The 14,722-nt window shown below is 38.8% G+C and overlaps 1 protein-coding gene across 1 annotated transcript; it reads right to left on the bottom strand.

The window, feature by feature from the left end:
* Positions 1 to 94: 94 nt before the first annotated feature.
* On the bottom strand, positions 95 to 12,332 carry LOC106926955 (serine/threonine-protein kinase OSR1-like). Its single transcript, XM_015002179.2, has 17 exons — positions 12,098 to 12,332; positions 11,430 to 11,542; positions 9,487 to 9,595; positions 9,065 to 9,206; positions 7,953 to 8,008; positions 7,691 to 7,800; positions 7,486 to 7,587; positions 6,367 to 6,500; positions 6,237 to 6,285; positions 5,180 to 5,245; positions 4,848 to 4,970; positions 4,456 to 4,491; positions 4,144 to 4,293; positions 3,052 to 3,151; positions 2,904 to 2,972; positions 2,707 to 2,771; positions 95 to 1,481 (listed from the first exon to the last, which is right to left on the bottom strand). The coding sequence occupies exons 1-17, from the start codon at positions 12,165 to 12,167 to the stop codon at positions 1,407 to 1,409; spliced, it is 1,569 nt and encodes a 522-aa protein (XP_014857665.2). The 5' UTR covers positions 12,168 to 12,332; the 3' UTR covers positions 95 to 1,406.
* Between the last annotated feature and the right edge of the window lie 2,390 nt (positions 12,333 to 14,722).

The raw sequence follows: 14,722 nt of genomic DNA on the forward strand, positions 1-14,722 counted from the left end.
AGCTAAATTTCAGTGAAGTACAGAAAGACCTTAAAAATAAAACAACAACAAAAAATGAAAGCTACCGCATAGAAAAGGAAAAATCCAACAGCTATGAGAGTAAGCTGCCCCTACAAGCTTTATTTTACTTTGGAAGAACATTTCCAGTTTTTGAGCATGCATGCCTCCACAGAAGTTCACTTGCAGTCAACGTGTAACATGAGTCACCTCGGACTCGACACCAGCGTTCAGGATTCTCTGCAGGTGTCAGGTCATCAGTCTCCACAAGGCTGAATTATTTCTTACAGAAAAAAAAAAAAATGAAGAAAAAAAAGACAGCAATCATCCTAAACGTCAAAGTGTTGATGAGTCGGGTTTTTAGTATTGTAACTTTCTGCAGCAGGTTCCTAAAGATGCTTATTTCTGCTGGTTGACCTTTGATGAACTCCTTTTTGGAGGCGCACGCACAAAAAAATAAAAAATAAAAAAAAATTAGCAGTTTCATGCAAAAACAAAGTAGCAACAACAGCAACAGGTGGTGAAATATGATGATGTGATGAAATAGACAGCACTATAGCACTATTGCATAGTAGAATATTAGGCAGAGCTCAGTGAGAGAAAATAAACCTGTGTTGTGCACTACATCAGAAAATACCAGTGGATAAAGTGTTTTATTCAAAAAAAAGAAAAGAATTGAAGCCGCTGCTGCTCACATGAGAATAGTTTCAACAGTGCTGAAATCCTCGCTGATGTTTTCCGATTCTTTACACCATTTCTGACCGCTTCGTACAGGAGTCTGGATCCGAGAACTTTGCTACGATGTGTTTAGGTACAGTATCGAACTCTGAGGGACACTCTTAGATTTCTTTGATATATATATATAGTTTTTTTTTTGTAACGAAAGTAATTTCTTCATTTAACCAAACACTCGAGGGAGAGAGGGGAGTTTACGGTAGCTAAGGCTGAACTTTCAGTTTCAGTGTAGCAGAAAGCGCCGCGTGACGGTGGCACGACACTCTCGAGCTTTGTGGCACAAACTGATTTTTAAAAAAAAGAAAGAAAGAAAGAAAAAAGGCCATCAGTTTCCAGTACTGGCAGGAGATGGTTTGGATTGTGCTTGTGTATGCGGAGGAGGACTAAAAGGAAAACGAATTAGGAGCTGATAATAGTTGATTGCATTTTTCTCTCCCATTAAACTCTATAAGCGCACTGTAAACATTTCAAGTGTGGTTCCTGTGATGAGCTGAGCCCCTTGGTGTGGTCCTCGTGCATCCTGCAGTAGAGTCAGTCACACTCCTGCCAACCTCACTCCACTCCCTCCTCATCCTCAGTCTCCTCTCTTTGGCAGTAGTGGGTCCTTGGAGTTGACTACAATGCAGCTGTGCAAAACCATACGTTTCAGTCTTACTTCGCCAACGCTGCTCCACTTAACTGATGCTGAGCTGCGCAAACCCGATCAGCTTTACATCGTCGGGAATCTCGGACTCCTCCACACCAGACGCCTGGAAACAAACAAAAGCCATGATTTCTGCTTCATCCAGGGTTTCAACTACCTCTGATTTAAGACTCAAAATATTTTTAAGACCATTATGAATTAAATTTAAGGCCTATATTTCCACCGAAACAAACGAACGTCGTCCAAACAATTTGTGATAAATTTGCTCTTGGCATTGACAGATGTAAAAAAGGCTAGCTAGCTAAAAAGGGGTATGCTAGCAGCTAGTTAGCGGTAGCCTCAACGTCCTGAGTCACAGAACGCAATGAAGACGTGTCAGTGCGACTCAAACTTTTGGCTGTCAGAAAATCCCACAAGAAAAAATAGATAAACTGAATATACATTACATAGTCCTATCAACACAAAATTATAATTTAGGATTAACATATTAAAGGCAAACTTACTTTTTTAGTGAATTTGAGACATTTTAAGGCCTTAACTTTAGATAAATTAACTCAAGACTTTTTAAGGTTGCAGATGTGCATCTTTGGGGCCCTTAGTGGCGGTCTGAATAACTCTGTCCGGTAATAAAATCACATTTTAAGTATGGGGGCTTGCAACTACAGACGGTTTATGCAGGTGGATGCTTGTTTTTATTTTTGTTGACGTGATTTTCATTAGCTGTGTGTTTCCATTAATCATAAAATTGGAATTACAAGAATAAATTTGCTTCTTGAAACACACAAACTTTGAAAAAAAGAACTCTCATTCAAAAGTGTTTATGCAAAGATGAGGTCGCCTTTTTCAGCCGTATCGACACTGGTGTTTTTCGCAAAACTGCAATGGAGACACTTTTTATTTTTACATCAAATCAGTTTGCATAAAGCAGCAACCCGTTTATCGGCACTGGCATCACTGGACAATACGCTGCTGGCTCCACCAGGTATGTATATGTGGACTGGTAAGAAAAAGAAAATATCTTCTGAAATTTTGATGTTTTTGGCCCTGATAGCAAAACGCTTGGAAAAAACTGTGTTAACCCAACGGGTTGTACTCTATTTCATATAGTGGTATCAAACTAAATAAAAATGCATGTCACTTTTCTAATTTATTTAGACAATAAGTTAAAACCGGCACCACTTCCCTTTACACTACTTTTTCAATTACACATTAAATACTCAAACTAATGTATAACTAAGTACATAACTCAGAAAAAAGTCATTTAAAAATCCAGGTTACTCCTGGTAAAAATGCATATAGTCATTAAAGCAGAATAAAGTCTCTTATCTTACCAGTTTAAAGGTCACATTTTTGTTACTCTGAGGATCATCAACAATCTTTTGCAAATTGGCAGCAACTAAACAGAAGACAGAAAAAAAGAGATTAACAGGAACTGGCTTAAAGGCACAGACAAATACTTCAATTATTATTGAAGCGAGAGCTGTAAATGTGCTAAAATGTAACGAAGCGAATAAAGTCATCAACCTACCGATGACCAAGTCCCTCCCATCAACCAGACCGGCTGAGACCAGCTCCTGAGAGACGCCATCAGCAGAGTCTGAAGACAGAAACGACGTGAGTGGCTTCGAGCAGGACGAGACAAAAACAGCCAAAAAGCCGTCTGCGAGTGTTTCTACCTCTGCCACTCATGAACTCAAAACGGATGTCGTTGAGCTCCTTCTTGTTGTTCCTCAGTCTGAGGACGAGGCTGATGGGAACGCTGGAGGCCGCAGGATCCTGAAGTAAAAAGTCAAATAATTAAAGGTTTGACTGTGTATAAGCAGGAAACATGCCACAGTTTAAATGGAATCATCTACACGAGTTTCATATTAATTCGGGACATTTAATGAATTATTTGGGCCATTCTTTGAACCCGCGGGACAGCGATCTCAAACACACACTAACTGGTGTAAAAATGGATGAGGTTGGCTAACATTAAGCTTCTGGTGTGGCCCGGACCGCAACCCGATTGAAATAATAAACCGTTTTTGTTGTATTGTCATTCAACTCTGCAAAAGAGCTGCTAAATTTCATCCTTAAAAGTCCCAAAAACCACAAGATTTTTAACCAGGAATAAACCAAATCCTACATCTCAAAATGGAAAAACTACACTTTATCGTTACCATAAATTCTATTTTTTTATTGTTATAAGAATTTTTGAGTAACAATAAACCCTGTATGATGTTATAAGAAATATTAACTGAAAAGCAATACAATATACAGAGAATATACAGCCAGAATATTGTATTATATGTTGTATTACTACAACTAACAACTAAATATTTTATTATTTGGTTATTCTGATAATCAATTGGATAAAAAATTGTCACATTATTTCATTTAACCACTTGAATCTTTTTTATACAACACTAAACCACATTAACAAAAGCAAATGCATACAAAAATACATATTTTATCACTTAAAATGCAAAAATAGCCTTCCTTAAGTGAATTTCAGCCAGGGGAAGCTAAAACTACAACTTGAGGAGTTTTGTGTAAAACAAAGGTGTTTTATCCTCAAAATGTGTATTTATTTTGTACAATTTTGGCTTATTTTGCTCCAAATATATATCCTTTCTTTTTTTGGTCCCTGCATGCTCCATTTAACAATTAATTGATTAATCTAAATTGGTTGACAATCATTTTAATAAATGATCAACCGTGAATCGTCTGATTAATCATTTCATCCCCGAAAATAACCAAACCATGAAAGTTTTTCCTGTTCAAACCTGAACCGCAGGTCCATGCGAAGGGCTCGCCGGCTGGGTGGCAGCCTGTGGCGGAGCTTCGTCTCCTGCTGCAGCCCGGTTTGCTGGTCTCTCGTGTGCAGCTCCTGGTGGCTGCAGATGCGTGGTGGCGCCATCTGCTGGCGGGAAAAGCTAACAGAAATTTGCAGATAAATTTTGGGAGGTCTTTTTATTACGTTCAATGTGAAAATAAAGGACTGAATGAAGGAAATGAGAGTCATGCAGATCGCTGTGTGTCGGCATCGTGATGAGAATCAAGAGTTTTCAGGTCATGTCCACCACAAATACACTCACCTCCATGTTTTGGGAGCCGTCCTTCACTCTGGGTGACTGCAGAATGGACATGACAGATTATCAGGATTGAATACATGCAATTTGTCTTTCATCCCCCCACCAGTCCACATCCATGGACTGCTGGGAGTTTTATAGGATTGAGGAGTTAACAGGAAAGCAGACCCAAAACGCCCAGACATTATTTAAAACGAACACTAGACAGAGATGTAAGCAAAAGGTACATCTCTCCGGCCAGGTATTTAAACCATTTTCAGCCATTGTAGCCCCCCACCTTGAATTAATGCAAGAGCAAAACACATTCACTACAAGGCTAAAGGTTGTTAGGACCTGAGCACCATCTGCAAAAGCGGTCTTATAAAGCCGAGCAGAGCGGCTGTCACGTGGGGTCTCACCCTCAGGGCGGCCACGGCGGCTTTTCCCTCCTCACTCTCCTCGTCCAGCTCGTCGTCGCTCCATTCCCATCCGCCGTCTTCCGTCTTGTGGAGGCGGCCGCTCGAACCGGGCACCCGACGCACCTGCAGGACGCACCCCGATAAAGAGAAGCAGAGCTTACTGCGGACAGCTGTTTGAGCCCGTCCAAGGCCGATCTTGGTGTGCATCACATGCCAAGGCTGTGAAACTGGGTCACACCCTTGTTAAACCAGCGCACCTTAGTCACATAAACAACACTGTTATTTTTCTTCTGTAAACATTAAATTCATCTGCATTGGTAAAAGTGCCAAACCTTTTTAGATCGGTCTGATATTGTGGGGCCTTTCATCAGGAGCTTTTCCTGCAAGTACTCATTGTTCTGCAACAAAACAAAACAAAATCTACATTTAAAACCATTCATTTCAAAAACTTGAGAATAAATTGATTAGGGATGCAAACAATCACTTGTGACCAACTATTGAGCAATAGTTAATTAGGTTAAAATTTGTTCCAATCTAATAATGTCCGCTTAGACATTCTTTCAGTGTTGCAGTTTGGCATCCAGCCAGCAGAGGGCGCCGATGGAGCCAGTTGACAAAGGAATAAAGATGGCGGCGGAGCAATATCAACACGGGTAATGGAAACAGCCCAAATAGAGTACTGTGTGGGATGCAAGATTCATTTTATGCGGTATCTGTTTTAAAATGTAAATACTCAACAACTCCTTCAGTTATCACTTTATTAGCGCTTCACTCTGCCGAGCCAAACCTGTCAAGTCTCCCGTTATGGCCGGGAAACTACCGTTTTTGTATCTCCATCCCCTGCCAGTAGCACCGGACGGCGACATTTCCGTATTCTCAAGTCCAAAAATTGACATGTATGAGCCGAGCTGCATGACGGAGCAGCGTCAAATTCCCAACCAAAAATTACGTGAGTAAATGCACTTCATTCTTTCAAGAGCAACCACAGACAGTACTTCTGCATGAATATTGCTCTGTTAATAGGGAATATTGTATTCTTTTCATCTTTTATTTTTCTATTCACCAGTCTAACAGCTTCCTGTTTTGTGATATTTTACAAATATGTATAACTTAAATAATATGAGAACCACAACTGTCTGTTCATGGGGTCAATATTTAATACAGCTAACAAAATAATGTAAAATTTTAATAGTTTTTTTTTTTTTTAATTCAGCACATTATGAAAAATGTCGCACTTCATGTTGTGAAAAGACAGTCAGCCGTCTTGATAGAAGAAAATGGCAGTTTATCATTTAATTGTTAGTCAATCAATAAGATCCATCAACTTTAAATTAACTCATTAATCAATAACTTCCATCCATAATTTCTATGAGTAAACATAGAGCTCACCTTGGCTTTTGTAAAGAATTTGTGCTTCAGCAGCTCAGCAGCCGTTGGTCTGAAAAAGAGACCACAGACAGATGTTTTTGAACAAACGGCGCTTCTGGTCGGCAAATGAGAGAGTCAGAGACCAACTGACCTTTTCTCTGGATCTTTCTGTAAACACAAGGAGATCATCTTCCTGAACGACTTGCCGTATTTCTTCACCATTTCTTTGTCCGCAACACCCGTCTCCAGATAAGGAGGGTCGTTCTGCAGAGTCAGCATCAACACCTGGAAAACGCAGATATTCAGGTGATGACGACGCTGACGGGTTCATCAGTAAGAAAAAAACATAAAAACAGAGACGAGCTGAAGTCTGGCACTGATGAACAGTCTCTGGATTTTGTATACCCAGGGTTCGAACACTTTTGCCGCATTAAAATTCAAGCACTTTTCAAGGTAAGTTTTAAAACTTTTTCAGCACCACACTTTTGAGATAAAAAAAAAAACAAACAATACAAATGAACTAAAAAAAAAGGCAGTTTCAATTAACTAGTATTATATAATTTATTATGATTATTATGTCTTATGATAGCATTCTGCAGCTGGAACAAAATAAACTAAAATTTCATGCTTTTAAATGTCTCTCACACACACGCGCTATACACCTGACTGGTCAACAAAAAACTAAATTACAAAATATCAATGTTTTTAAAGTATAAAACATAAGATGACCTTTATTTCATTTACACAGATCAATTAGTCATTGAGCCATTAGGAATAATAAATAGTCATTATATTGAAACAATCCAATCAAATTGTGTTAAGTTAAATTATCTTTACGCTCAAATTAAATCCTTGAACACAATATACAAAGAAAGTTACAAAAAAAATCCCCCAAAAATGTTCTCACTTAGGATTCTCATGTTTAACAAATAGAAATATTTTATTCTGACTGAACTAAAGTAAGAAAAGTTTCGTCTGATTTAAGTTCACAAAGTTTCACTGATTCAGTGAGGAAAAAATGTGTCAAATTTTTTATTATGCATTTATTTACAATATATTAAAATATCTAGTTCCCACAGTTTTCAAATGTAGGATTTTAATCAAATGTTAGATTGCTCTTTATTACAAAGTGATACAATCTCCAGATCCAGCATCTCAACAACAAGCAGAGGCTCAAATGCAAACCGAAATTTTCTGGATTGCTCGAGCAAAAAGGAAACCATTAGATATCTGCATGACTAGCAAATAAAGGTGCTAAGTGCCCAGTCACCTTCATTGGTGGGTATTTGTGATACGGCGCGGCCCCAGTGGCCAGTTCGATGGCGGTTATCCCGAAGCTCCAGATGTCTGCTTTGAAGTCGTAGCCACGGACCTGGTGATATAAAAATAAAAGCCATTTGGACAAAATGTTGAACATAATTTTTTCCCCCCTGTTTTAGATACAGTACAAGATGAAACTGAAGGACAACTCCCACCTGCTCCATGACCTCCGGCGCCATCCAGCACGGCGTCCCAACAAACGTCTTCCGAACCTTATTCCTCGTCATGTCTCCCCCTGTGGCTAGAAAGGCACTCACACCAAAGTCTGTGGTGTGAGCGCCAAGAAAAGAAAGGAAAGATGTTTAAAAAAAAAAATCTACACAGAGATTCTCCAACCTTTTCAAACTATGATGCATACTTCAAAGTGTAACTTCTTGTTTAAGTCACAGGAACAGAAACGGGAGAAAAACACTTTACCAGCTATCTGCACTGAGCCGTCGTCTCCGAGAAGAATGTTTCCAGCCTTAAGGTCTCTGATGGCAAAGAGTGAGCAATTCAATTAGTGCGTTCATCCTATTGTTCTTGGTTTTTACACGTACTATAAAACAGGGCATCTACAGGTTTCAGCAACTCAAATTTAAGACTTTTTAAGATGTTTTTCGTAACCTAACATGAATAAAATTTAAGACCAAGAAAACTATAAATATAGGGGATTGTTGGGCTGGCTCGTAAGAGTGAGAAGTGAGCCAGTGGCGAAAAATCAAAGCCAGCTGGGGAGAGATTTGCACTTACCCATGATAGATGCAAAGAAAAAAGCTACCTTGCTAGCTAGCAAGAGTATATTAGTATCTAGTATTACGCAACCCAATGAAGCCATCTGCGTTCAACTCAAATTTTTGCCTGACTTAAAAGTCACTCAAGAAAAACATTAAATACATACTAGATTAAATAGTTCTGCCACAACTAAATCTAAGACCTCTGATTAGCGTATTTAAAGCCAACTTACATTTTTTAAAATGAACTTAAGACATTTTAAGGCCTTAATTTTAGAAACACAAATTTAAAACTTTTTAAGGGTACGTGGGCACTTTTTGTAAAGTAGGTGCAAACTATCCACAAAGAGCTAAAACAGATTAAGGAGGCTCTGAGTCCTGAGGCCTCATCCTCACAGATTAGGTTTAAGTGAGTTAGTCACATCATCTGAGCCCAATCAGCTGCTGCTCTGTCAACTGAACTTAAAGTCAGAAAAAGTCTAAAAAGTATGAGGTAATCAAATGATGTGTTGGACATATTCTGCTCCAACGTAATCAATGTGGTTATGCGGAAATCCTTCTTCAATAGAAAGTTATCTAGTGTGACGCAGTGACACTCGTAACGTGGCACATCACGGGGGGTACAGAGTGGCCTCTCTTTTCAGTTGTGCCTCAAGATGTTCCCCGTGAGGGACTTTTATGTAAAACAAACCTCCTCAATTATGCATTTTGACTGCATTAAATATTAAAAGAGTGAGATCAAGTTCAGACTGCGGAGGCGAAAAGCTCCGAGCCGGATAGCGGCGTTTTGTCTGCCGCCAGCTCGTCAGGTCTCACCGATGAATCTGTCCGTTTTTGTGAAGGTACTCCAGCGCCTCTAAGACTTCCTTCAGGATCGTAGCGATGCTGGCCTCGTCCAACACTCCGTTCCTGTGCTCGCCGCGCGAGATGATGTGCTTGATGATGTCCAACACGGAGCCTGGAAGAAAGGCAGAGGCTTGTCACGAGACGCACCGGCCGTTCTGTGACCCGCTAAGCCTCTGGAAGAGTGCAACTCACAGAAAACCTCATGTTAGAAAATGAGGCGACACTTTTATTGTTTGTTCCCGACTAGATTGGTCAACTATCGGAAAAGTTTGGCAGCCAAGAACAACTGGAGCCTGGCCAACAATCTATCCTTTCGTCAAGCTTTGTGGTAAGACGAAAACCTGATCTGACAAAGCAAATAAGGGTAAATAAAGTTGGCCAGGCCTACTTACCACCACTGAGCAGCTTCATCACCAGCCACAGTTCATCTTTCACCACAAAGGAGGTATAATAAGACACAATGTTTGGATGGTGGCACTGGCTCATAGCCTGAATCTCTTTCTGCACAAACGGGGAAAAGAAAAAAAACCATGAAAAGCTCAACCGTTAGCTTAAGCCAGGATTCAGTCCAAGTCTGTATATAAGAGTTTAATCTCCCTGTTAAAACAGCCAAGACATAAAACAGGTATACACGCTTTAAATCAGGTCTGGACAAGAAAAATAACTGACTACATTTGGTTAGATCATCACAGAGTCACAAGATAGGTTTCTTTTTTTTAAATAGAGAGGGCAGACAAATGTTTATTCAGGACTCTGGAAATGTCAGAACACCTAGTTAGATTAGGCTGAAGCACAACAAAAGCACCATCGCAACAATGTTCACATCAGATAGCACAGATGTTGATGTTGCAGTGTGTGACAACCAACAAAAGGCAATGATTCAAAGAGAGCAAAGTCGTATCTGATGATCTACTGTAACATTTTGCTGCAAGTAAAAGCAAAGAAAGTATCCCGAAACAGTTTCGTAGATGATTTGACATCTCCAATTGGTGTGTTGCTTTTAATAAGCAATAATAGCTGCCACAGTTTTGCATAGTTGCAATTAAGCACCTTGACCTTTGGGCTCTTGTTTCACTGGATTAAACAAACGCTGACATTCCACCCACAGTGATTATTTCGCTGCTGAATTCCAAGACTAATAGGTGGCTTATTATGTCCAGTCATACACTGCAGAGCATAAATGTGTCAAACCTATTTCTGTTGGTAAATTAGGTAATTGGGGGGGGGGGGGGGAATGCAACTTTTTAAAAATTGTGACCAAGTGCAAAAAAGAAACTCTTCTTCAATCTCTGCTAAAATAAGTTTTATCTGATTTTGATTTTTTTTTCTTACAGAAAAGTAAGAATTTAAAGACAACAGCGAAATACTTTCTCTCCTGCTATGATGGTCATTATTTATAATATGAACAGGGCAACGACAGGCCGCTGTGCGAGAGAGCAGTCACTCAAAAACAGAGTTATTGCACTATTTAACAATAACAATTTAGTGAGGAGTTCCCATTATAAACCATTTTTTAGAAACTTATATTGGCACAGTTAGCATTACTAAAACAATTGCCTATATTTCCAAACAGGACATGTTTCACAAAAATAAAGCAGAGTAACTATGCATTAATAGTCAGCCTTTTTGTTACCTGCTGAAAGTCTTGCTCTCTCTCACTCTTACGCAGCCCGAGTGAAGCACAGACATCACGTATTTTAGACGAGTATTGTACGGTTTTCTTTGAAAAAAGGTTCTTGTATTTTAGTTCTTCCACTGATTTCCTGTTTAAACCCTTCAATGATACTAAAAATAACAAACCTTGAGATATCCACATTCAGCAACAGCATCCAAAGTTAGGACTGCTGCTCTTACATACTCTCAGCTTTCACCAAGTTTCATTAATCTAACATTCAACACTTCTTAGAACTTTTGTAAAATGTATATTTTTTATTACATGTTACACAACTCATGATGTTCTACTGACAGGTTAATAAACTTCAGCACCTTGGTAAACTTTTTCGCACTTAGCAGAAAATCAGGCGTAGTGTATCAGTAATAAACTGGAAATAAACTGATCTGGGCCAAACAAATCAAAAGTTTCTGTGCACTTTTATTTGTAGGTTCTAACATGTTTATCTAGTATGCAAATATGTATGAAACTTTGTTTCAGTATCTGAAGTTACATTAAAGTGTAGTATAAAGTATAATAAAATATTTTTTTATTTGATATAATCTTACAACCTCCGAGTTTCAGTAAAAAATAATAAAAAATAAATTTAAAAAACGCGAAAAAGCATTCCTGTACACTTGCAGGGCTACAAACACAATCCCATTGCTTTCGAAGGTGTCTTACCAGGAGCTCATCCATGCTAGTTTGACACTTTTCCAGGTTGATGCGTTTGATGGCCACCTTCTCCTTTCTTGGCTTGCAGTATGCTGCCTGAACAACTGCAGTGGCTCCACTCCCTGACGAGATCAACATCAGCAGTGAGGAGAACTAGTAGATCAAATAGTTCTTTATAAAAACTTTGATGTGGAATAAGGGATAATAACTACTACTAGATGTAAGACCAGACAAGCCTCACACAGCCCAGCTTACAATGCAGCTACCATCACTTCTCACCTCCGAAATGTATTTTCTTTTCTAAAGCAAGAAATCACCGTATACTTTGTTATATACATATATATGTAAGGATTATACTTCGAGCAAATAGCACCTCCCTCTATCCTCTCACAGCGATTCTCTCACACTCGCCGGCTAAATTTTACTAGCAAGTCGTTTAGCTTCATGTAGCTCAGTTAGGAGACAGCCTCATATTTGCTTTCCAGCTAACAAGAGCAAGTGGCCTTGCCCGAGGGAAACTACCGGCCTGCATGAAGAGCTACGGGTTGGGACTTGACTTCTGATTGCAGCAGACATGCAACGCTAGTAGCTGGCGAGGCTAGCAGCAGTTGTCAGCCAACGCTGCAGTGGAGACAGGGCTGGCTACGATGCTAACATTAGCAAGCTAAGCTACTCACCTATCACCTCGTTGAGTTCGTAGTCATCCCTGTTAATGGTCCAGGACTGGGTGGACTGTTCGTCGGCCATGTTTGTTTCCTCAGTGGTCTGTAAAAGCGCTTGGGAGCTATAACACAAACGCGGTCTAAAATGACAGATTTGACTTTACTCCATTCGGGTCCGTTGAGGCTGGTTGCTGCTGTTCCTTTGACAACTCCTGCCGCTGCCGCCGCCCCTGTCAACACAACTTTACGCGCGTCTGACGCAACGTCATACGTAAGACAGAGAGGGAGGAACCAAGATGTCGCCCTCTTCAGTTAGGCAGCAGTCGCGCTTCACACTTAAAGCCAGTAAAGGAAACATCATTGTCGGTACCAAACAAACAATGGTTTAGCCGCAACCCAAACAACAGTTATTTTTCAAAAATATGTAGGTGAAGTGTCATGACCGAGACAATCCTTGTTGTTATCCACATTAATAAAATATAACCAACAGATGGCGCTGATATTCCCAATACTTGTGCCGTTTTCAATTCATAGAAGTCAGAAAGCCCTTCTCCCCAAATATTTCGAGAAATAATGTAAAAATTAATAAACTTTTTAACGTCTACTACAAGAGTAAAGACTGAAACGCCTAAGAAAATAGGACTTTTCTGTTAAGAAAAAAGAAAGTTGAGTTCAGTGATCCTCTACTACACATACAACTGCATTAATAAATGGATTAAATATCTGTACAACGCCCTACCACTTACTTCTGTTATCTCTCATCTGTGCAATTGATATTCTATTGGTATTATGCAGTGTCAATGTTTCTCAAGTTATTTATATATAATTTTACAAGGGGCAATATCTCATTATTGGTCTTGATTTCTAAAGAGGACCCCAAGACCCAACATTTGAGTTGGTACCCCACCACTGGGAACAATTGTTATTGAAGACAAAATAATTATGCACATGTATGAGATGTTAATGTTGATCCAATTGAGATTATACTATTTTCTCATTCAAGACACAATCCAGTGTGTGTATTTTTCCTCACTAATAAACTGGAAACATACTGATAAAAAAAAGCCCAACTGGGTAAGAAAAGAAACTGTGGATTTCTACTGCAGGATTACACAATATTTTCAGTTTAAAAAATAAAAAAGCACAAGGAAGCAGTAAAAAAATTTATACATCCATACAGAATACATGTAAACAACTTTGATGGAAGATTTTATTTAAAAATGTGAATACAAAAATGCAAGGAAAAATACAAACAGGAGAACCTAAAATGACCGGCAGCTTCCCCACACTTTCTGTGATGTCATCGGATGCACGAGTTGCTCGGAAGTATGTTTCAGGAGGGCACATTTCATCGTGATTAGATAAAGTTTTACAGAAAAACAGCAAAACAAACATTTAACAGCAAACAGACCATGATACAACAGACTATATCTGAAGTTTGTTTAGCTGATTTCACAGAAAAGTGAGGATAGCAGCTTTAAACTCAAACTGTGAGGCCTAAAAAATAAAAATAAAAAAAGCAGATTTTTGTCATTTTCCCCTCATCATTTTAGTTCACAATAAAACTCTACATGTCCAACAACTGTACTGGTGGAACCCTAAATGGTTTAGGCGCCTCTAATGTTACATCATTCTTTCAATTTAAAGGAAACGCTGAGTCATGAACTAAATATCTGTGCTGCATTTCTAATCTCAGGTGTTAAATAGTCAAGCAAGATTTGAACAACTCCAGAGGCTGACTGTGAGTGTGAATATTTTAAAGCTTACCAAAGACATATTTTACACAGGTGAGACATTAGACGAGTATTTATAGAATGAAACTGGTTCTATGATCTTTGCAAACACATATTCACCACAGAGGACATTTGCAACCAGTGGAGTAAAACAGGAGCCTGAGACATGGGGAAAACTTGCACACTGATGGTATTAGTGGTATGTGAGGAAACAGACAGGCCTGTTCTTGCTTGTTTCACAAGTGCAGGCTCACACACCTCTCTCTTTGAAATGAGCTTTAAGTTGTAGCTCTTCTTTGTCACCTTTTATTATTGGCTTTAACATATTTACAAATATTTTTTAAGACTGTCTTTTTTTTTTAAAGTATTAAATAGCTGGTGAATGCTTTATGAGGTAAAGGTCACTCTGTGTTGATAGTAAATACTGTGCAACACTTTAATGTGAATGTCAGAAAACAGTTCAAACCTTAGCAGTACTATAAACATAAGGTTTATAACATAAGCAGAAAATCCTCAATTAGCACAAACATTTAAAAAAATGAAAATTTACAGGTTTGTGAAAAAGTGTTTTATTTATTTATTTTTGCACTTAAATATTTCAGATAATCAAACTAGCGTTAATATCACACAGAAATACCCAGAATAAACATAAATGAAGATTTAGCCTTATGTGAACCCACCCAGACATTACTATCCTGGCAAAATTATTCCAGGAATGCATCAGCGACTCCTCCAGGAAGTAAGATAAGAATGTCACCTCTGCAGGTCACAAATGCCTCAGTTAAGAAATTAAAATGTTTTGTCTTAAGGCAAATGGTTTAGTCAAACATTTGTTGACCAAAAAGAAAACAAATGCCTGTCACATTTGTAAAGACAAAAGAAAGCTACTTCAGGGGAAACATTCTCT

Source organism: Poecilia mexicana, unplaced genomic scaffold (genome assembly GCF_051168715.1).
Source record: "Poecilia mexicana isolate PSO_F unplaced genomic scaffold, ASM5116871v1 scaffold_17, whole genome shotgun sequence".
NCBI lineage: Eukaryota > Metazoa > Chordata > Actinopteri > Cyprinodontiformes > Poeciliidae > Poecilia > Poecilia mexicana.

Bases quoted from the DNA above. Each gene is read 5' to 3' on its own strand.
- LOC106926955 (XM_015002179.2), bottom strand. From the start codon at position 12,167: ATGGCCGACGAACAGTCCACCCAGTCCTGGACCATTAACAGGGATGAC. The intron at 3,152-4,143 runs GTTTGAACAGGA...TTTTTACTTCAG, and splicing joins CGCATGGACCTGCGGTTCAG to GATCCTGCGGCCTCCAGCGT. The intron at 2,973-3,051 runs GTAGAAACACTC...TTCTGTCTTCAG, and splicing joins TGAGTTCATGAGTGGCAGAG to ACTCTGCTGATGGCGTCTCT.